This window comes from Schistocerca gregaria, chromosome 1 (assembly GCF_023897955.1).
Source record: "Schistocerca gregaria isolate iqSchGreg1 chromosome 1, iqSchGreg1.2, whole genome shotgun sequence".
Lineage (NCBI taxonomy): Eukaryota > Metazoa > Arthropoda > Insecta > Orthoptera > Acrididae > Schistocerca > Schistocerca gregaria.
The window spans coordinates 621,416,953-621,438,777 of record NC_064920.1 but is presented as its reverse complement, the minus strand read 5'-3'; the positions used below and the strand labels follow the sequence as shown (position 1 = coordinate 621,438,777).

The following is a 21,825-nucleotide window of genomic DNA, read 5'->3' as shown; positions in this document are numbered from 1 at the left end:
CCTTATTTGTAAGCCTTACGTTTCAACAATCCTCACAAACAAAACTCTTAAGTGGTAAGATCTGAAGAACATGGTGGCCAAGAATAGTGATCATTTCTATCGATTTTTCTGGGAATGTTAGGTACAGATGTTGTGTCACTTGACGACTAGAATATGAAGGCTCCGCGCCATGCTGGAAGAACATAGCCATCTTTTTAGCTAAAGGAACTTCTTTTAATAAAGCTCGTTGTCAAGAAAGTCTACACAACAGTGCCCAGTAAGACGATGCGATAACATAACAGGCCAAATTTACTATCTGTCTACCATACTACACGGCACAATTACAGACATGCCTTCTTTAAAATGTTTCTTCGCAACGGGAGTAAGATTCGTTACGGACAGGAAAACAGGGCAGAGCGTGAGTAACTGTGAACACTTCAGTGATAGAGTTGTTCTCATCAGAATCGACAACAAACCAACGCCGACAACAATAGTTCAGTAATGCCAACGTCGAAATTAGAAGATGATGAGGTCGAGAAAATATTTAAGGATATTGACATGCTATCTAATGATCACGTAGTATTGGAATGTGGTTGTAGGGGAAGGAGTAGAAGAAAGAATTACAGAAGATACGGGCTTGGTAGTAGGAATGAGAGAGGAGAAAAATTGAGTTCTGCAATAAATTTCAGCTAGTACTAGCGAGTACTCTATTCAAGAATCACAAGAGCAAGAGGGATACGTGGAAAGGGCCCGGAGACAGAGGAAGATTCCAGCTGGATTACATCATGATCAGGCAGAAATTCCGAAAGCAGATACTGGATTGTAGGGCGTACCTACGAGCAAATATAGACTCAGATCACAACGAGTAATGATGAAGAGTAGACTGAAGTTTAACAGAATCATTCGGAAGAATCAGTGTGGATGAATGTGGTATACTAAAGTAGTGATGACTGATGAGACGCCATTGAAGTTTGCTAAAGATGTGGATACTGCTATAAGAATAACAATGTAGGCAGTTCAGTTGATGAGGAATGGACATCTTTAACAAGAGCAATCACAGTAGTTGGAAAGAAAGATACAGGTACAAAGAAGGTAACTCCGAAGAAACTATGGGTAACAGAAGAAATAGTTCCAGTATCGGCGAAAGAGGGAAGTACAAAAAAGTTCACGGTTCAAAAATGGTTCAAATGGCTCTGAGCACTATGGGACTTGACATCGGAGGTAATCAGTCCCCTAGAACTTAGAACTTCTTAAACCTAACTGACCTAAGGACATCACACACATCCATTCCCGAGGCAGGATTCGAACCTGTGACCGTAGCGGTCGCGCGGTTGCAGGCTGAAGCGCCTAGAACCGCTCGGTCACAGCGGCCGGCAATGTTCACAGAAAGACAAGAACACAGCAATATAAATCACTTAGGAATGAAATACATAGGATGGTAGGATATGTGTTAAGACATCATGGAATAACTTCCATACCAGACGGAGCTGAAGAAGGTAAAATCTGTAGAGGAAGACGGAGACTGGAGTACATACAATACAAAGTTGGAGACGTAGGTCGCAAGTGCTACTATGAGATGAACAGGTTGGCACAGGAGTGGAATTCGCATCAAAGCAATCAGAAGCCTGATGACTATTTTAAAATATTAAAAAAACTTTCAGCAGCTTCTAATGTGTGATGCTATAAGAGAAAAGTTACGCATCACAAAATTCCCAGAGAAGTCGACGAAGATATTAGATGTACGTGAAGAGCGTGGCAATAACAGCCATAACAGCAAAATTTTAAAAATTTGGGCTCATACAGAGACATGAAGACAAACGTCCCTTCACGTCCGCTCTTCAAGACGATCAGATACTACTGCAATATTCTTAATCTATGTCTACCTCCAAATATTTGGATTTGTCTTTTTTCTTGTTTTTTATTTTTTTAGATTGAAATTTTTAACTCTTAATTATATACAGTATGTCCGTAGCGCCATGGAAGCGAGATAAGTGATGATTTCCCACCTGTGTGATTTGAGATACGAAACAAGTGGCCGATAATGTCCAACAAAACGCATTACGATCGATAATTCGTTTATTATCCACAACTTTTATCATTTTTGCGATGCTTGTTTTTACGTACTCGGCTGGCGTTTGTAATGTAACTAGTGAAATTCCACATTCCTGCCTTCGCTCTGTCTTTATATGTTTACTAACATATTCCATGGATCATTTTCACGATAAATAGTAATTACGTGTAAAGTCAGTTAACGTTCACATCGCAAATTAATTGTAAATATGACTATGTGCTGAAAATTTTAAGCATTTTTTTAAAAGCAGAATGATGTGAATTAGAAATTCCTACCCACCACCTTTTACACATTACAAGAATAAAAATTCTACTACGAAATACAAGGAGTTGTTAAGGAACAACTTCTTCAGTTTGTTTTCAAATTTTACTTTGCTTTTTATCAGACGTTTTGTATCACTGATTAAGCTATCAAAACCTTTAGTTGCGGCATTGTGCACCCCTTTTGTGTAAAGACAACCTTAATGTGGAACAATGAATGCCAATTTTCGCCCTAGTGTTGTAATTATGTACATCATTGTTCCTTTCTAACTGCAGTACTCAGAAAGCTGAATTCCTTAAACAGATGACCACAAGATGATCCTGCGTGAGCGCCACAGATTATTCTAACAGCACGTTTTTGAGAAGTGAAGACTTTCATTCTTAATTATGAGTTACCTCAGAACGTTATCCCATAGGATATTACTGAATGAAGATATCCAAAATATTTCAGCTTACTGGTTTGTCTCTCACCAAGATTTGCAATCTGGACCAACAGTGCCTTGATTAATTTGTGGATAGTATGCCACGACGAATACAGGCATGCATCAATGGAAGAGGACGTGCTACTGGGTATCAGAGGTACCGGTGTGTACTGCAATCTGAAGGTCGTGCTGTATGGTCGTACAGTATGCAATGTGTGGTTTTCGTGAGCAATAAAAAGGGCGGTAATGCTGTTTATGTTGATCTCTATTGCAACGTTCTGTTCAGGTTCCGGAACTCTCGGAACCGAGGCGATGCAAAATTATTTTTGGTATGTGTATGTGTCAGTTTGTTTTCATTCTTCTTTCACCTTGCCAAGTTTCGGATGTATCAGTGAGAGACGTATGTCGGGATCCTCTTGTGAGTGTAGTTGCATTACTCTGTTTTCACGTTTTGACGACTACATATAACATCCTTTTTCACTGGTGTTAAAGACACTGAAACTGAATATCCTAAACGGTGTGTACTTTGACCGATTTTCAGATTGAAATGTGATTATTGTGATCGTTCTTTTTTTTTTTAATTTGTGATATTTATGGTACTGAAGATAGGGGCTCATACGAAAGCATGACGTACAAATTATTACAATACATTCTATAAAACGCAGTGGAAGTTATGAAAGAATAGTGGGTGGTCAAAGTTAGCATGGATATGGGGTCACGTTGACCGGCCTACACTTCCACCACAACTGCCAACTACCATTCCGTTTGTGGTCACTATTTCAAAAACACATCGAAACTTTGACTACCCAGAAATACATACACCGATCTAAAGTTTTCTTAAATGCTTTAATAAGCCTCGTAAAGGAAAAATAAGTAGTCTGATACATAAATGGAATAAACGTAAATGTCGTGTGACGAGGGCCTCCCGTCGGGTAAACCGTTCGCCAGGTGCAAGTCTTTCGGTTTGATGTCACTTCGGCGACTTGCGCGTCGATAGGTATGAAATGATGACAATTAGAACAACACAACACCCAGTCCATGAGCGGAGAAAATCTCTGACCCAGCCGGGAATCGAACCCGGCCCACAGGATTGACATTCTGTCACGCTGACCACTCAGCTACCGGGGGCGAACATAAATCGAATAAAGTGATCCGTAACGAGTTTCTTTGCGTGGTCATGGTTCGCAGCAAGTACGGAAATATTTCTTTTGTGCACAGGATTTTATTTCTCCCAGACGCGATTCACCTTTTTCACTTTCACAAGGCATCATTAGTGGGATCTAGAATGATAGAGTTTTGTTTTGATATGCATCATTTATAGATTATAAATAATTACTTATTTACATAAAAAGCGAGACGTGAACTGTTTTACAATCTACAAATAACACATTTCAAAACAGAACTGTATCATTCTAGATCCCACTGATGATGCCTTAAAATGAAAAGTCGGATCGCGTCTGGGACAAATCAAATACAGTGCAGCAAGAAAAGGCGATTTGTATTAACAAAACAAATATTAGTGTAATCCATCATCAGAATTGTAAGTGTAATGAACGGTTTTAAGGTGGAGTTCCACACACATAGTTCCAAATCAAGTTGAGGATAATTCCTTCAGTTTCATGTATTTTAAACCTAAATCTTTGTTTCAAAACATCCAGTGCAGTTAGAAGTAAGGTTATCTGTTCTTCATTTATCGAATCAATATCTGACACTTGTGGCCAAACAAAGTTCATTCGTTATTTCCGGATATATCTGACATATATTATACTTAAATCACTGCCTGTAACAGAGCAGCTCGCAATTTGAGAATATATGAATGCCATTTGTTTTTCCTAGTTGTATGCGCATTAACAATTACAAATGGGCATATGTCTATCTATGGAATCTCAATGTTTGTATTCTTTAGTTCCACACTGTCATTGGCTGTTTAATAAAATGAGTATCTGTAATCCTGGAGTAACAATGACTAGTTGTCAATGTAAACCCGAAACTGTGGAATCATGCACACGACCTCAGAAATCTTAATATACTGGCACATACATACATGTGAACAAAAAACTCAGTGATCTGTTTTGATAATTAATAGAGTAACGTACAAGATATAGTTGGTTTTTCAGGTAAAAGAGAGTGATGGTCTTTGCACAACCAGATTTTAACTCACTTTTTTGTATACAACTGTAAGCGCAACAAGTTCGCCAACTGCTGTGCAAGAAAATTGACACTACATAGCGCCATGTCGTATATATTGATCGAACTTTACTACCAGACAGTATACTCTAAACATATAGCTAAGAGCCAGCACAGAGCTGTAAACCTTTCGGTGTATGAGTGGTCAATGTAACCACGATGGTCAAAGTTACGGTTTACGGTACTGTGTGCCACATGTACCAAAATACTCATCAAATACCTCTATAAAAAATTTTGTCGGTAGACTCTGGGCTCATCCTGTAAAATCACTTGCTGAAAATGGTGTTACAGCATTGGTCTATCAGTTTCCATTCTTAGCAGCGTGTTTCGGAAGCAACAGACACAGGGGCTGCAAGGTCACTTAGACGGCGAGTAAGTTTTCTTTTTTTTTTTAAAAAAAAGCATCTTCCATTCTGCTTTTGGTATTCATGAGATATTGGTGGGCGGTTGTACAACTTTTTTTTTCAGCTACATGTCCCCGTCGGCTGTGTATGGGACCTAGTAGTTGACAGTTGGGAATATTTTGGAGAGGATTTCCAGTTTCTACATCCGCCTGACAATCAAAGGAAATCTTCCAAAAATACTTGGTCGGAGGCGGTAGCAGGCTGGCCTGATAGCTGAATCTCGTCTTTCGGCAGGTGGCGGCGGCACGAGTTCACAATTGGGCGCGTCAGCGAAGACTTCCAGCTGGCGCTGGAGGCCGTCACGGCCAACGGGATGCCCTCGCACCTCGCCATCGACAACATCACTGTCATCGACTGCTTCCCAGGTAATCACCGAACACATACTTGCCTACTAATTTACCGATCTTTGCAAAAATTAAAGGCACTTCAGTTGTCCTTGCATTTTCGGTGAACAATACTGTCACAGTCTAACACATAAAGCTGCGACATTATCTGGTGTGAAAGTTGTTACCATTTGAAAGCTGGAGCGATATTAGCACGCCAAACGGTGAGAAAACAGATAGTGACATGTGTCGTAAAATAATTAAAGTTGTACCTAGTTTTCTACTTAATTAACGAGATAATTGTTAGGTATATTTTTGCGTTCCATGCATTACTAAATTGCCAAGGGACATGGATTATCGTTAAATAATTTATAAACAGCCGAATTTCACTGATCTGATGACATAAGGTACAGCTTATTCATGAAGAAATGCTTTCGAATACGTGCATAATTGCTACTTAATTCTCTGACCATGAGAGAAAGTAAATACGTATTTCATACATTAATATCATACATTTCTGTTGTTGTCACTTCTTATTGTAATAGTCACTTTCCTTGAGACGTAAAAATTTTTTTACGCAGCCTAATGATTTGCCTATTCTTACACCTCATTCGACTTTCTGACAGACGAATATTTTTATGACTGTAATTACTTATAATCGAAAAGCGTATATGTTGAAGATTCTTGCCGTTTGTGGCTCAGATGAAGCAACGATTGTGGAATTGGTTTCTTCCTTGTTGCGAAACAGCTTTATTCCTTTTTGACGTTTTATTATGACATCTGTGCGGTTTTCCCCTCAGCTACATGTATGGTGATTTATGTGATACATTAAATAATATAGGCGTTACATTCCAAACAGGTTTCGTACGTTCCACGTTCAGTGAATTGGGCCAGAATTTGTGTAGGTATATGACTTCTTTCTGCAAAAGAAAAGGTCTTCTGGTGTTTAATAGCAATTTTTCGCTATTAAAAGAAAATGACATTCTTCACTAAGTATTTTGTATGTTACAAATGAATTGCAAGTAAACTGTCCTGTGATCTACAGTTTCATACCTCCCAGAGCCCTTGGGAAACTGAAGAATGACAAATGCGGTGTCATATTTTAGTTATTGTCGATTTTTATGGCAATACACACTTGCTATTGCAAAAACTACGTTACAAATCAATATATAGAATAGTATTCCCATTCATCCAGTATCAAGTGTCACTTGCTGGCTTCTTCGAGCGCTGCTATTGTTGTGAGTAATAAAAACCCGATAGAATGTCGTGACTGTTACGTTAGACTGTGTTATTATTATTATGAGACCTGTGTTTCTCCCGGCGTGTACAATGATCAAATAACTTACAGGAATGCGATAGAGTCGACAACCACCGTAATTTAGATAGCAGCACACACTGTCATTTTCATGGCAAAACTGCACACTGTCTCTTTCTTGACAAGGGAGAGAGCGGGACTACACGAAGAATTTAAACAAAAACCTATATCTCATATTTGTAAGGCTACTTTCTAATTTAATTTCAACTGCTCCCTTAATAACACCATCCCTACAGATGGAAGTGCATATCAGAATCTCCATGTTATTGTATCCTATAGGATTACTGGTACCAAGATAATGTTCTCCAATTGCGGATTTGCTCCATTGTTGTAAGTGTGTAACATGCAGTTGCATAACATTGTCTTGGCAGCGGTCATCCTGTGGGATATAACAGCAAGGAGACTCTGACATGCACTTCCAGCTATTAGAATGATTTTAAGGGAGCAGTTGAAATTATCTTAGCAAGTAACCTTACAAGTAGGGACAGAAGTATTTGTTTTAATTCTGTTCGAAATCCCGCTCTCTCCCTTAACAAGAAGCAGAGACTGAGTTAATGCTACCTCACCCGTTGGTTTTTAATCTTCACTATCGATCATTTATAACGTCGGCCGCCTTTGGTTGTGTGATGGCGCTGACGTTTGCGGTGTGTGTGTGTGTGTGTGTGTGTGTGTGTGTGTGTGTGTGTGTGTGTGTGTTACCCTTCAGGAATTGCTTGATAAACCGAGGCTTAAAATTCCTTGCACAGTACTTACTTTTTTTAAAATGGGCGGACGTGCTACTGTCCAAACATCGGTTTGTCGGCGATGTCACCAGCCTGCATTCCCGCAAGTTTTCTAAACACTATCATTATTATTGTTACTATTATTATCATCATTATGGTTATTATTACTCATTTATTGGCTCGCTCCTTTTACAACGGTACTGATATGATGATACGGATTTAAACAACAAAATATCGCTAAGTTAACTATGTCCCACCAGAAAAAATGGTTCAAATGGCTCTGAGCACTATGGGACTCAACTTCTGTATTCATCAGTCCCCTAGAACTTAGAACTACTTAAACCTAACTAACCTAAGGACATCACACACATCCATGCCGGAGGTAGGATTCGAACCAGAGACCGTAGCAGTCGCACGGTTCCTGACTGCGCGTCTAGAACCGCGAGACCACCGCGGCCGGCTGTCCCACCAGAACCTGCCGAGCTATTGAAAAGGTGATCAAAAAATTTCGGTTCTGCACTTGTTATCACAGCGAAAGATGCAGTTTTAGGTTTCGTAGTCTCCTTGTAACACAATGGAATGATCGTCCAAAAATTAAATAATGCTAATGATAGAGTAGTCAAGTGGTGACTTAATCTTCTTATGTAATCCTGAACCAACTTAAGTGCGTTAGTCAAGAGTGATTTCCTCGTAGGATAGGATTCTCAGGTGAAAAAAATGAAATTAAAGTTACTGTGGAACTCAAAGCTAATAACATGTAGGCCAACTCATATATTCTCCGCAGCTTCACTCAGATATGGAAAAACAGGGACCAAGAAAAGTAAGAATGTAATACAAATGACACTGATAATATGTAAGCATGCACTCAATGCGCGCTCGAAATATAATAACAAGCCCAACCCAAGCAACCCGAGCCATACTGTAATTTAACCAGCTCCAAGCACGTGTACACCAGTTGCCAATACTAAATGCAGTGCGGGTTATGGTTTTCGATCAATCACAACAAAGGACATATATGATAGGTTTTCACGACGTATAATGGTGGTTTCCAATTTTGCTAGCTACAGAAGTTGTTAGTTTATTACATAAAATACCTGATCAGCGGATATTGGGAAATGAATGGAAATAAGTTTGAGTGCTGCTTTACAAAGTAACTGAAAAATAGTACTGAGAGATGTGGAGCGAACACTCAGGGCTGGTTTAAAGCCCAAGCAACCGAAGCTACCGCCTGAGGCACTAAAGTGTAAGATTTCTATACAGAACGTATCACAATATTAGTAGCAGCCGATACAGCCACCAAGTTGAGAAGCCTGAGAAGTCAGAAGTGTAAGATTTCTCTACGGGGCGTTTCAGTACTAGTATCAGCTGCTTGGGGCACCGAGCTGAGAGGGCTGACAGAGACGCCACAACAGTAAGATCTCTTGCAGGGTGTATCACATTATTAGTAACGATTCCTTGGGGCACCAAGCTGAGGCGGGTGCCAGAGACGCCACAAGTGAAAGATTTGTATACAGGATGTATCACAACATAAGTGACGGCCGCTTGAAGCACCGAGTTGGGAGGGGTGCCAGAGAGGCCGCAAATGTAACATTTCTATACAGAATGTGTCACAATATTCGTAGCATCTGCTTAGAGCGCCAAGTTGAGAGGGGTGCCAAAGATGCCACAAGTGTAAGGTTTCTACACAGGACGTTTCACAATACTGGTAGCAGCTGCTTGGGGGTGCCAAGGTGAGAAGGGCACCAGAAACACCACAAGTGTAAGAGTTCTATACAGGATGTATCACGGTATTAGAAGTGGGGACTTGTGGCGTCAAGCTGAGGGGGGGGGGGGGGCAGATACGCCACAAGTGGAAAATTTCTATGCAAGATATACCACAGTATTAGTAGTGACCGCTTGAGGCGCCAAGCTGAGAGGGCCGCCAGAGATGCTGCAACTGCAAGATTCATAAACAGGGTGTATCACATTACTAGCAGCGAATGCTTGGGGCACCAAGCTGAGAGAGGCACCAGAGAAGCCACAAGTGTAAGATTTCTATTCAGGACATACCACAATATTAGTAGCAGCCGCTTGGGTCCCCAAGCTGAGAGGAGCGCCAGAGTTGCCACTAATGTAAGATTTCCATACAAGGTTTATCACAATATTAGTAGCGGCTGCTTGGGGTACCAAGTGAGCAGGGCGCCAGGGCCGTCCAAGTGCAGGTTTGCACACAATGCTTGCTACGATTGATAGGGAAAATTGATGTGGCAGAGAGATGGGAAGGGTGCTAAATGATAAGTCTCGTTTGTGTGAAAAATGCTCTCGAATTGGTCCTGCAAAACCTACATTAATGTGTTAGTACTATTGCAGTGCGAAAATTACAAGTGTATAACATATTTTTTTTAAAATAGAAAACTGATAATACGTGAGGACGCAAAGGAATTAATGGCATCAGCTGATAGTGGGCATTGATTTAAGTGAATGGGGAAATTGGAAATCTGTGCCAGGCCGGGACTCGAACGGGGGTCTCTTGCTGACTGCTGCATCATCCGGACACAGTGGTCATCACAACTACACCGACTAACCTAGCACGCCTCCCGTCAGACCCAAATTCTACACTTGCCCGCATACTACTAATTTAGTGGCCCTTTCCCGTTCTGCTCATTACTTGCGGTGTTTCACCGATTCCCGTAAGAGTTGGACCATGTTGTGCAGTGGCCAATTGGTCGTTCTTACCTTAATTATACAGTATACTGGTATATCATTATAAATGACCTTCACAATTGAGAGCCTGATCTTGTTTAGCAGTTTGTTTTATAACAGTCACTGCCGTGGCTGCACCTCACGTCACTGCAGGATTCCGAGATAATGTGGAGACGATGACGTGCGATGATGGTAGTACCGGACCATAATATTATAGCACTTGGCCTCCCGTAGGCGTCACCAGGAACATACAGGGACGTTACCGTAAACAAGTACAGAGGAGTCTATGGAAAACGCATCGCACTGTGAATGCTTTCAGGTCGGTTTTGCTTATATTATAAAGTGGTCCACTGTGTCTTTGTCAAATGTCACAATAAAATCTCACGATACTCCGAACGTAACGCCCTCACTCCCAGGTGCAACAATATTGTGATCGACTAATATTTACCGATTCTGTGTTCAAAATAATGCCTCCAGATCCGTTGTGACTACAGGTATATCTGTGAGAAGAGTCCTGTGCTGTTACACCTGTTGCCGTGAGCTTGCTGTCGTGGGCTTACAGTTCCAAGGCGTACACAATCGATCACTTAATTGTAGGAAGGTGCAAAGTGACAAATTCATGAACTGAAGTTATTACAGACAAACTGTCTGTAGTGTAGTGTTTTTAATTATTTACTCCTCAAACTTTTCCATGTTACAAATGGGAGTATCTTATCATATATTTGTGCCACCACTAATATGACACAATGACACAGTTCGAATTGTTTGATGCTGAAGGCAATTCAAACAGAAACATTTATGAAAGGTGCTAAGTACCAACAAATAATTCTAGGTGCTACGTCCTTGGTCACACTCCACAGATCTGCATATAATATTCAATATGGTCATTCTTTTCCAGGTAATGTATCATAGCCTTTAAGGCTTTCTTCTTTTCATCCGTAATTGAGTGGGTTGAGGAAATAGATTCAAAGTTATCACATTGAATGTTTCTTGCATGTTTCCCTTTTTTGACCACATTCACCTTACGAATCCTTTCCATGTCGGTGTAACATTCTCTTATTGCTACATGTGTTACATCTGTTGAATCATATGGAAAGCTGGCAACTTCTAAAATGTTCAGCTTTTTTGTAGAAAGTATCTCGTCTAACAACCTTTGCTTCCTCGACCGTTTTGCGTAGGTCGCTGGGTACAATTGCCTTCGCCACCGACTTCCTTTTCTCTATCAAGGCAAACTGAGAGTCACGGCGAAAAAGCTGTGCGCACTAACAAGAAACCGTTGTTGTATTCATCCCATTTGCCACCAGAAAAAGAAAAAGAAAAACCATCATTCAATTCTTGTTTTGTGCAGCACAGTTGTCACTCCAAACAATAAGGTTTTTCTTCGTTGTTATCCCGGTGTTTAACACTTTCAGAATGCATGACGCGATTCCGTTTCCATCCCTACCAGCGATACTCTCATCCCACATGCACTGCAGCATATCAATCGATATGAAACAAAATGAAACAAACACAACTAAATGGCCCATTGCACTGTTCTTATGAAATCTGCAGGCCATCATCTATTGATCGAAAATGTAACCAATTGGAACTCTCGGTGGACAAAGCACTTTTCATATGTAATCCTCCTCGGTATCCTGTATCTTTCAAACCACTTATCACTTTTTTAATGAATTCGGCAGCTAGCACCGTTCTACAGTTAAGTATTCAATTATAAATAAGCAGTACTGACGTATTTACGGAGTAAGCCTATATTTCTCTACACAGTGTACCGCTCTGTGGCACAGCGAAGCAATTTCAATTCAGTAAGTGATACGAAACAGTTAAAGGCTAATTCACATCAAAGCTCGGTCCTCTAAATGTTCAAATCTGATACCATGCACACGCATTGTTCATTCACTGTTTTACGCCCATTGCATATGCGGAAACTATCTTCGTTCATCGTTGAATAAAAGAGCAGCAAACAGTTCACAGTTCACGCTATATTAATCACTGTTTTTCTGTAGTTCTAACTGGTAAGATGCACATATTAATTAAAACATTTGACATGTGTCTTTGCGAACGAAAAATCAACGGACAAGGCATGCCGTCATTCAACAATTAGCGTCTCGTCATCACTGACAGTATCACTCAGTTGTTCAGTTTCGATAGTCGAAAACAGGCTTCCTTATAGTAAATATGCATACAAATACGCCTTATGTTCAGATCCTTGGTTCAGACAGATATATTATTTAAACTGATCGACACTTGCTAATATGTACGGGAGGCCTGCGGAATGAAGCTGGAAACTAGGGAGGAAGGTTAACACAGACTTATTACTAACAACGGAACGCACAGAAAGCTGGCGTGCATACAATACAATCGTTCACAGCCTAACCTCCTTGTTTACAGCGAACTGAGGACGGCTCGAGTCACAAAGATATCCCTCCATGCGGAGGAAGAGTGAACTAATATCGCTGCCAAAAAGTTTTATTTATTAACATTTTTGCTTCATCGATGGTGAGCTCCACACAAATATATTGAATAAAACAAAATAATAAAAGAAAAAATATTTATATAGGCTCCCTAGAGCTACACTTTTAAGTTTTCACAGTCCGTTTTGAGACAACGTGGGTTCTGTTATTACCACAAAGACGATGTGTTGAAACTCATTTCCACGTGGTTTTTATCTCGTCTGCCAGATGCCTGTATTGAGCCTTCAGCTCATTATATGTGGTTTGCTAATTTTGAGCCTTGGGGCAGCGATGTCTATAAGGAAGGGGGTTTTCGTGTTTATTGATCACTTATGTCAGGTTTGTTACAACGGATTATTTTATCGGTTATTATCTTACGCTTACCATAAATTGTTTTCTACAACAGTAGTAGAATATTATCTGTAGTGTCTTTCCTTAATTGATACTTCTGTTCCAGCTTAAGATGGGTTATTGTGACAGACTCAACATGGCTTTCCAAGTATTCCGTGGGTGATTGTTTTTACATCCTAATCTAACGTGTCGTACAGTTTCCTTTCGACCCTCACACTTCGTGTAGATATCACCTATTCCTCACTATGTCAAGATATACTTCCAGTAGATCCTCGTCGCAATGACCTGATGTTGTATCGCGATCAGAAATCCTTCGGTTTCTGCTTGTAAACTTGCGCATGTTAACCACTTGTTCGACATTTTTAAATCCTACCTGAGGTCATTCGCATGTTTCTCGTGCAGTTTTTAAACCAACCTATTATTATCTCTTATTATTATTTATGTCTTTGACCTTGGGACTGTACTGGATGTTTCTACCAGATTGAGTGTTGTGTAATTACTATTTGCGTCTACTATTGCTTTATGTATTGATGAGTAGTTGCAAAAATACTGCTTCAGATTCGTAAGTTGCTCTTCGTACAGCTGCTCAATACCTGTTAGCCTCCTACCTCCTTTCTCATGTGGGAAAGGCAGCATTTCTACAGCTTATTTAGAATTATGGATGCCATACTTCGCAATAATTGCCTATGTTTTCCTCCGTATTACTTCCAGGTCTGTTTTCGTCAAGTTATTGATGCCAAAAGTGTAAGTTAGCACTGAAATTCCATACATGTAAATGGCGTGAAGGTTTTTTTTTTTCATTTAGTTTAGATTTCAGACTTGAGGGAACTCTGCTGATATATGTAGTCTGATTCTTTGTTTTAAGGTTTCATTCAATAGACGTCTTTCTTGATGGAGACCCAAATGCTTATAGATATCGCATTCTTTCATAGGTGCGATTATGCTGCAATTGTTCATATCAAATACGGTGGCCTTATTATTAATATTATTACTAGGTTCACTAGGTCTTTCTTTTCGTTTATTGTCTGAGAACACGCCAGATCGCTCGAGAACGTTAAAGAACATCGTAAAACGGATCATTAAAAAAATCATAAAATATTTATATTTCGAACTCAAAAATATTCACGAATGCTAAAAAATTCTCTTAATTACGTTTATATCCAGTTAAATAATCTTATTGCCTTGAAATGAAGTGCTCTGCAATCACTTATTCACGTTTTTAGCCGGCCGTGGTGGCCGATCGGTTCTAGGCACTTCAGTCGGGAACCGCGCGACCACTACGGTCGCAGGTTCGAATCCTGCCTCGGGCATGGATGTGTGTGATGTCCTTAGGTTAGTTAGGTTTAATTAGTTCTAAGTTCTAGCCGACTGATGACCTCATAAGTTAAGTCGCATAGTGCTCAGAGCCTTTTGAACCATTTTTTTGAACCATTAGTAATCATGCAGTTGTGATCGCTGTCGTTCACTCATTGTAACTCTACCTAGTTTACTTCGTCGTTTTGTTTCTTCAGCAATTTCTCTATGTATGCTGGCTGAGGTCAGACTGGATCCTCTTCTCTAATTACATCTCGTTACATATCTTTAACTTTTCTTTCAATCTATTTATTCCCTTCCGGTGAGAAGATAAACGTGTTTCTCGCTCCTCATCTGTTTCATTCTTCGGCGTGGAATCTTACTGACTGGAGTAGAACTGTCTTAAATGATGAGACCCGCTTCGAACTGAGCCAGATGACCAGAGAACACGTGTCTGAAGAGTCCCCTGGCGGCGGTGGGCTACTAACCTGAGTGTCATCCGCCATCCGGCCCGACAACCAGGAATGATGGTTTGGGTGCCATTTCTTTTCATAGCAGGACCCCATTTGTTGTCATCTGCGGCACCCTTACAGCGGAGCAGTACGCTCATTTTACGCTCCGTTTCGTTGCCCTTCGTGAGAAACCCTTCTGGGCTTATTTTTCAGCGAGATATCAACCCCCATCCCCCACCCCCACCCGCACACGGCGAGAGTTTCTATTGCTCGTGTTCAAGCTTCCGAGACCCCACTTGGGCCAGCAGTGTCGTCGGACCTCTCCCCAACTGAGAACGGTCGGCGCATTATGGGCAGAGCCCAACAACCACCTCGGGATTTTGACGCTCTAACACGCGAATAGAACATAATTTTGCACTATATCCCTAAGGAGGACATCTAACAACTCTGTTAATCAATGCTCAGCCGAATAACTTCTTGAGTAAGGACAGAGGTGGGCCAATGCGTTATTGGCTTGCTCAATTTGTGAAGCTCTTCCTCTTGAATTAATCACTTTTTTAAAAAAAATTGTAATCATATGTTTGTCATGGTATCTACCGATTTCCGTCTAATACGAGTAATTCTTCGTGGTGCTTTTTTTTCTGAATAATTTTCACAAATTTCGTGAAGCATCATTGAAAAATTGAGTTTGTATTAGTTTTCTGAGCGACAACTAAAACAAAACCTCCACTACACCACTTTTCTAATGCGCTGCATCTGTCTGGATAAGGTCATGTAGCACAAAAAAAAAGAATCTACAGCAGCAAGCTCAGATACGCCAAACAACGCATATATGAAATAGACAACTTACAACGATTGAACACCGACTCATCGAACTTACCAGCAAAATCGGATTGGAAAGACTAAGAATCCAACACTGACCACGGAACTACCTAAGTGTAAAATCAGTTTCCCAATATTCCAATTTTCCATTATAGTCACCAGCCACATTCAAAAGCAAAATGTATAAAGGAAAATGACGAAAAATACAACGAAACAGAGCTGCAAAAGGGAGCAGCCAGCTCTATCAAACATTTCTTATAAGAAATCCAAGAAAGACATGTACATGTGCTGCATTCGTGGTACAGGGATAGCGTTATTGATAAGTAATCAAAACGTCCTGCGCCATCGCTTGAATTTTGATTAATAATCAGCATTGGCGGCCGAAGACTTCCGCCATAAGAAGTCACCTTCACCCTGCCAACGGTCTTGTCAGAGGGGGCGAAGGAGCGGACAGAGGTTCAGGGCACTCTCTTGTCCTCGGGGTGGGAAACTGCCCCTAAAGGGGGAATAATCAGCAAAAGTCAACGGCCTGAGGATCCAGAAGGCAATGGAAACCACTGCATTAGAAACACACAACATGTGTCCACAGGACATGAGGTAAAAGTTTCCTGAATAGCCTCCAATTTAGATCTCTGGGATGGGACTGCTAAGAGGGAGGTGACGATGAGAAAAAGACTGAATAATCGACGAAAAACTAACGCTCCAAGAGTCAGGGTATGGAATTTCAGAAGCTTGAATATGGTAAGGAAGATAGAAAATCTCAAAAGGGAAATGCAAAGGCTGAATCTAGATACAATAGGAATCAGTGAAGTTAAATGGAAAGAAGACAAGGATTTCTGGCCAGATGAGTATAGGGTAATATCAAAAGCAGCAGAAAATGGTATAACAGGAGTAGGATTCGTTAGGACTAATTGAGTTCTGTAATAAATTTCAGCTGTTAATAGCGAATACTCTCTTCATGAATCACAAGAGGAGGAGATATACTTGGAAAAGGTCGAATGATCGGGGAAGAATTCAGTTAGATTACATCATAGTCAGAATGAGACCCAGAAAACAGATACTGAACTGTAAGGTGTATCCCGGAGCAGGTATAGACTCAGATCACAATGTAGTAGTGATGAAGAGAAGGCTGAAATTTAACAGGTTAGTCATGAAGAATCAATACGTAAAAAATTGGGATACAGAAGTACTAAGGGATGACGAGACATGCTTGAAGTTCCCTAAAGCTATAGATACAGCAATAAGGAATAGCTCAGTAGGCAGTACAGTTGAAGAGGAATGGACATCTCTAACAAGGGCAGAAACAGAAGTTCGAAAGAAAAACATGGCTAGAAAGAAGGTAACTGCAATGAGACCATGGGTAACAGAAGAATACTTCAGCTGGTCAATAAAAGAATGCACCACAATCAGGAATACATAAATACAAGTCTCTGAGGAATGAAATAAACAGAAAGCATGAAAAATGTGAAGAAATCGAAAAAGCAATGATTGTCGGTAGGACTGACTCAGCATACAGGACAGTCAAAACAACCTTCGGTGACATTAAAAGAAATGGTGGTAAAATTAAGAGCGCAGCGGGAATTCCACTGTTAAATGCAGAGGATAGAGCGGCTAGCTGGAATGAGTACATTAAGGCTTCTATGAGGGGGAAGACTTGTCTGATGTAATAGAAGACGAAACCAGAGCCGATTTAGAAGAGACAGAGGATCCAGTATTAGAATCAGAATTTAGGAGAGCATTGAAGGAATTATTATCAAATAAGGCAGAAGGTATGGATAACATTACATCAGAATTTTTAAAATCATTGGGGGAAGTGGCAAAAAACGACTATTCACGTTGGTGCGTAGAACGTATGAGTCTGGCGACGTACCATCTGACTTTCGGAAAAGCATCATCCACACAATTCCGAAGATGGGAAGAGCTGACAAGTGCGAGAACTACCACACAATCCATCAAAGTTGCTGACAAGTATAACATAAGGAAGAATGAAAAAAGTCAAGATGTGCTAGATGACGATGTTTGGCTTTAGAAAAGGTAACGGCACCCGAGGGACAATTCTGACGTTGATGTTGATAGTGGAAGCAAGACTAAAGAAAAATCAAGACACGTTCATAGGATTCGTCGAGCTGAAAAAGGCGTTCGAAAATGTAAAATGGTGCAAGATGTTCGAAATTCTGAGAAAAATAGGTTTAAGCTATACGGAGAGACGGGTAATATACAATATGTACAAGAGCCAGGTGGGAATAATAAGAATGGACGACTAAGAACGAAGCGCTAGTACTAAAAAGAGTGTAAGACAGAGTTGTAGTTTTTCCCCAATACTGTTCAGTCTGTACATCGAAGAAGCAATGATGGAAATCAGAGAAAGGTTCAGAAGTGGAATTAAAATTCAAGGCGAAAGGATATCAGTGATACGATTCACTAATAACATTGCTTTCCTGAGTGAAAGAGAAGAAGAATTACATGATACGCTGAATGGTATAAACAGTCTAATGAGTACAGGATATGGACTGAGAGTAAAACGAAGAAAGACAAAATTAATGAGAAGTAGCACAAATGAGAACAGCGAGGAACTTAACATCAGGCTTGATGGTCATGACTTAGATGGAGTTAAGGAATTCTACTACCTAGGCAGCAAAATAACCAATGACAGACGGAGCAAGAACGACATAAAAAGTAGACTAGCACTGGCCAAAAAGGGCATTCATGGCCAACATAGAGCTTCATTTGACGAAGAACAGAAGAGAATCGAAGCATTTGAGATGCGATGCTACAGGAGAACGTTGAAAATTAAGTGGACTAATAAGGTAAGGAATGAGGAGGTTCTGTGCGGAATAAGAGAGAATAGGAATATGTGGAGAGAATGACTTCCAAGGTACTAGAGGGGGCTGTAGAGAGCAAAAATTGTAGAGGAACACAGAGATTGGAATACATCCACCAAATAATTGAGGACGTAGTTCGCAAGAGGTACTTGAGATGAAGAGATGGACACGGGAGAGGAATTTGCGGCGGGTCGCATCAAACCAGTCAGAAGACTGATGACCCCAAAAAAAAGTACAAGGAAGGGGGAAGAAGGTTGTTGCATCCGGGTTACGACTACAATGTATACGAGATCGAGCAGTCAGGAATTGTAAGTGCCGTTAAATAGCACGATAGAAGATTAGGTAAAATAGAGTGGATATATTTCAGTGTACGGAATAAAAGGGAGCGGGCAAGGGGCGGAAGTTACCAGGTGTATCCCAGTCTACGTGGACGAACAACAAGTAATTGGGCAATGGAAGGGAGGCACCTGTGTAATGTCCTCAACACGTTGCAAGTGTCAGTCTTGGTCAGAACAGTGCTCAGTGGTTTTGTGGGAACTAACTGAATTCGAACTTGGGAAAATTGTTGGTGCTCATATTGTACGTGCTTCCGTGACCAAGGCAGCCAAAGTGTTTGGTGTTTCAAGAAGCACCATATCGAAAATTTATACCGCATACAGCGAAAGCGAAAAACGTGGTTCCCTAAGTCACAACACGGACGAAAGTGTGGATTGAGTGAACGTGACTAACGGACATTGAAGAGGACTGTGTCGAAATTAAGAGGAAGAGAGTTCGAAGGGAGCTCCATAAACTGGGATTGGAGGTAGAGCTAGAATTGCATAATTGCACAACAGTAGTGCAAATGCCCGTAGAAGTAAAACATTGATCCGAACCATAATACCTGGACTATGGAGCAAAGGAAGTAAGTCATTTGATCAGATAAGTGTTCTCTCACACTTTCCAATTGCTGTACGTCATCTCAAGTCTCTGATGCAGGGTTCTTTCTACCAGAAGTGAAATATGGCGAGGATTCGCTGAGGATTTGGACAGCCACATTGTGATATTCTATGGACCCAATAGTTAAACAGCAAGGTCGCTTTACTGCCAAGGATTGTGTGACTATCTTGGCTGATCAGGTCAATCCAAGGTACAATATTTCTTTCCCAATGACGATCCTGTATTTTAAGATTGCAGGAGCCCAGTTCACACAGCTCGCATTTTCCAGGACTGGTTTTGTGAGCACGAGGATGAAATGTGGCACCCTTCCCTGGGCTTCAGAGTCACTAGACCTTTGCGGTCTACTTTTGGGAGAAGGGTGCGAGATCGCTACTCCCCTTTACCTAAACTCGCCACTGTTTTGATGGATGACTGGTACAAGATTCTCCTGACGACCATGTAGGATCTGTATTTATCCGTGGCGATATGACTGGAAGCTTTAATGAATGCTATCACTTTTCTTACACCATCTCATGACTGGTAATACATTGTGTTTTTGTTGTTTCAATATTTTCCTGCATCCACTGCGATGAAGGTAAAAGAAAAAAAAGGAAGTCACTTTTCATACAACGAATTCCACTCATGTATTCTAAGTTGCTAAGAAAAAAAAAGAATGGCTTACATTCCAGTGTTACGGAGTGAATTTAAAATAATTGTGTTCCACCGGCCTTTTGTGTTTCACAAAAGGCAACTGTACATAGATCAACCGCAAAAATTAACAGTTTTTTCATCGGAAAGGAAAACACATAATGTACCTTACAATAACATACACGGATATAAAAAAAAATTATGGGATATCTGTTAGTATCGTGTCGGACCTCCTGTCGCCCTGTGTAGCGCAGCAACTGGACGTCGCATGGACTAACAAGTAAGCACAGCCCATACCATTACGGAGCCACCACCAGCTTGCACAGTACCTTGTCGACAACTCGAGTCAGTAGCTTCGTGGGCTCTGCACAACCCTCGAAGCCTACCATCAGTCTTACCAACTGAAATCAAGACTCCACTGACCAGGGCAAGGTTTTCCAGTTGTCTAGGATCCAGTCGATATGCTCACGAGCCCAGGAGAAGCGCTGCAGGCGATGTCGTACTGTCAGCGCCGGTCATCTGCTGCCATAGCCCATTAACGAACGTCATATTTCACCGCAGTGTCCTAACGGATATGTTCGTCGTAAGTCCCAAACTGATTTCTGCGGCTATTCAGGCATTGCTGCTTGTTTGTTAGTACTGACAACTCTACGCAAACGCCGCTGCTATTAATCGTTAAGTGAAGGGCGTCGCCGACTGAGTTGTTTGTGGTGAGAAGTAATGCCTAAAATTTGGTATTCTCGGCATACTCTTCACACAGTGGATCTCGGAATATTGAATTCCCTAACGATTTCCGGAACGGGATGTCTCATGAGTCAAGCTCCAACTACTATTTGGCGTTCAAGCTCTGTTAATTTCCTTCATGCAGCCACAATCACGCCCGAAATGTTTTCCCACGAATCACCTGAGTACAAATGACAGCTCCGCCAATGCACCGCCCTTTTACACCTTGTGTACGTGATACTACCGCCATCTGCATATGAGCATATCGCTATCCCATGACACTGTCGCTCAGTGTTTGTTTATGAGTTCGGTTAAATTATTATTAATTATCTATTACGAAATAGTACTTTGCGTTAAACTTAATCTAAATAAGTATGTTAATCTTTAACACCACTCAAGTAACTGATGATGCACTAGGCTAGATTTAAAATTTTGCTCTGCTGCCTGTCAGAGATTTAATCGGAAAGCTGCTTATGGAATAATAAGCTAACGGCGATACTACATTGTTCTTCTTGTTTTTGGGTGCAGAAGAGGCGGAGACGACGTGCTTGAGCGTACATGCATTCCAGTGTGAAGAAGACGGTCGCTGCATCGACTATGACCACGTGTGCGACCTGCAGGAGGACTGCGAGAACGGGGAAGACGAGCAGCAGCCGTGCTGGGACCTAGGTGAGCAGCCACCCTCTTGTTATGCCTTCCTGTGCACGATATGTGGGTCTTCAGTGGATGTTAATTTATTCTACATGTAATATCAAACAGTGAAAGTAATACATAACTTTGTTGATGAAGTAGCAGCGCCAGTTACTAACAGTAGATTTGAATACAGAAATGTATACGAATGCAAAAGATTCATAAATCTGTCACTCTCCAATACAGTGTCTGTAAATGTTATTCAACTGGCAAACGTACAAAATGGGCTCAACGCTCCCGCCGATTGCGTCTCATTGACATTCGCGTAACCGTTCGTGTCAGTGCCCTCGTGCC

The 21,825-nt window shown here is 41.0% G+C and overlaps 1 protein-coding gene across 8 annotated transcripts in view; it reads left to right on the top strand.

Moving 5' to 3' along the window:
* LOC126359421 (leukocyte tyrosine kinase receptor) overlaps positions 1–21,825 on the top strand; it is an 815,186-nt gene that overhangs the window by 338,535 nt on the left and 454,826 nt on the right. For all 8 annotated transcript variants that reach the window (XR_007566229.1, XM_050007634.1, XM_050007633.1 and 5 more), the window contains 2 exons: positions 5,558–5,688; positions 21,370–21,510. Coding sequence is in view for 7 of the 8 variants with exons in the window: in XM_050007634.1 (XP_049863591.1) it covers positions 5,558–5,688; positions 21,370–21,510 (272 nt within the window). In the remaining variant the exon portion in view is untranslated. The remainder of the gene's footprint in view (positions 1–5,557; positions 5,689–21,369; positions 21,511–21,825) is intronic.